The sequence below is a fragment of the Ciona intestinalis genome, chromosome 12 (genome assembly GCF_000224145.3).
Source record: "Ciona intestinalis chromosome 12, KH, whole genome shotgun sequence".
Taxonomy (NCBI): Eukaryota; Metazoa; Chordata; class Ascidiacea; order Phlebobranchia; family Cionidae; genus Ciona; species Ciona intestinalis.
Genome location: NC_020177.2, coordinates 4,638,031 through 4,640,226, shown reverse-complemented (window position 1 = coordinate 4,640,226; position 2,196 = coordinate 4,638,031). Strand labels below are relative to the sequence as shown.

The window sequence follows — 2,196 nt, the reverse complement described above, 5'->3', positions numbered from 1 at the left end:
ACATGTGGTTTTGCTGTCAAGTACCAACTTTACATTTTTTTCTAATTCTAGTTCAAGCTTTTTATTTCCCCATCTAGCAACCTTGTATTATATCTAACAGATCTTGATTTCATTCGAGCCGAAGGTTTTGTGTTTTCTCACATCGGCGACGAAGGTTTTATCGATTCTTGCGCCGCTTCGTTGCTTCGTTACCGGAAGCAAATAGAAGCTGATCATGTTCTTGTGTTTACAGATATCAAGAAAAAACACAGGTATTAAACTTTGCTGTTTTCTATTCTATGTGGGTGAGTTAGGCCAGTTTGGAAATTCATTAAAATATCCCCAGAAATATTCGGTATATTTTGTAAACCTATATAGCTTTATCACCACTTTCTACATTTTAATAACTTGTGTTGCTCAAATTTTGGAATTACTATTTGTTTCTGTTTGAATATGTTTGCAATGAAAAAAAAATTACTGTACTGTTATCTAAATTTAAAGTAATTGTTATCTGTGTGGTTATGTCTATGCAAGTCACTTTCTAAAGATGAAAGATTGTTTGGTAATCACCTCTACTTAAAATTGCAGTTCACACTCAATAACCAGCGATACCAGCATATCAGAAACCTCACGGGCAGCAGAATTCTTTCTTTCTGACGGAGTTATTGTGACCGGAAATGAAACTGGAAGTTCGACTGATTTGAATCAAATTAAAGGTATTTTGAAATAATGTGATTATGCTTTTTTTCAATATGTACCCTGTTTACCTTGGAACAGTGGTCAGAGCATTTAATTTGAAACAGTCAATGGGAATCGTGGGGATATGGTTTTATAGTTCATTAAATGTTATTTGTTTACTACCAAACGGGATGAGAAAATTGAATGAAAAGGTGTCCTATCTTCCCCCACCCTACTATACATTTTTACCCTTAGACGTTCAAGATGAAGTTGGCATCCCAGTGTTGGTTGGTTCTGGTGTAACAGCCGACAATGTTGACAAATACATCCACACTTCCGCACTCATTGTTGGCTCTCATTTCAAAGTTGGAGGTGTTTGGTCAAATCCTGTTGATGCAAATCTGGTGCAAAAGTTCATGAAGAAAGTCAGAGAGATGAACAAGTGTTGACGAATATTGTGTGAACAGATTAACTGTGCAATAAACTAATACTGTGCAAGGTGTATTTCCATTAGTAAAGGCAAAAATGACCTAAATATTGTTGTTTCTTGTCCGTTGTTGACAATCCAAATATCTTAAGAAATAAAAATGTCATAAAAAGATAAAATGTCACTGTTTTAAATGATTTATTTATTTTATTCAGGCTGGCAGTAATACCAGGTTTACCAATATATACAAGATGTCTAGTTTAAATTTTCAACAATTTTCACTTTACTACAAAATGATCCCAAAATGGCTGTAAAACGAGGTGGTCAACTATGATTGAAAATCACTTTAGATGACAATGCATATTGTCTGCGTTACAAAACTCATTGTTTGGTAATAATGCACGTCGGTGCTTAGTTACAAAATCCACTATACTGCCCTCTAATGGTGGCCGTGACATCACTGAACCCCATAGAACTTTAGCGAACGATCCATGCCAGACGAGGCGAGGAATTTTGCGTTCTTTCCAAAACGAACTCCTGTAGTTAAAGCTGAATGCTCGGTGAATGACTTTAACTCCACCCATTGCTTGCAAAGGTAAACACGCATGTCGGTTCCTGCTACTGCCAAGTATGAACCAGATTGATCGAACGTCAACGATTTAACCTGAAGTTGTTGAAGTGCTTGATTATAAATTGCAGAAAATTAATTAACAAAGAATAGTTACAGAACTATACAACTGTTTCCACATAATTCTAAAAGAGCGTTGTTAATTGTTACAATAAGATCAGGGAATATAGAAAATTATGTGTTAATGGTATCCATCTTACCCCATAACATAGGCGCCGATTTTTTTAAATTGCAGAAGAGGCCACGTTTATGATGACGTCATTCGTTTTGCAGAAATTAGGAAAATACGGTATACGCGAGTTTTTTTCACTCGCGCCAAAACACGATTAAGCTATACTTTCCATGGCAGCAGTAACAATAACGGCGACTATTAAAGTTTGCCAAAGCTGCTGCCTATCGTTCATGCGGGTATGAAACTGGCAAAATCACACAGTCAAACTCGTTCGTCGTTCTTTGAAGGACGTTGTTCCTACGATACGCACAC

General features: G+C 36.3%; 2 protein-coding genes across 2 annotated transcripts in view; one reads left to right on the top strand and one right to left on the bottom strand.

Annotated features, from left to right (window-relative positions):
- The window catches only part of LOC100178420 (uncharacterized protein F13E9.13, mitochondrial-like), a 2,256-nt gene extending 1,060 nt beyond the window's left edge, over positions 1-1,196 (top strand). The window contains exons 4-6 of the mRNA XM_026837080.1: positions 52-251; positions 568-695; positions 913-1,196. Of these exons, the coding sequence (XP_026692881.1) occupies positions 52-251; positions 568-695; positions 913-1,106 (522 nt within the window). The 3' untranslated portion in view covers positions 1,107-1,196. The remainder of the gene's footprint in view (positions 1-51; positions 252-567; positions 696-912) is intronic.
- Positions 1,197-1,265: 69 nt separating this feature from the next.
- The window catches only part of LOC108949967 (pre-mRNA-processing factor 19-like), a gene marked incomplete at its 5' end in the record, with an annotated part of 6,664 nt that continues 5,733 nt past the window's right edge, over positions 1,266-2,196 (bottom strand). Inside the window, one exon of the mRNA XM_018814245.1 lies at positions 1,266-1,748. Within this exon, the coding sequence (XP_018669790.1) occupies positions 1,542-1,748 (207 nt within the window). The remainder of the gene's footprint in view (positions 1,749-2,196) is intronic.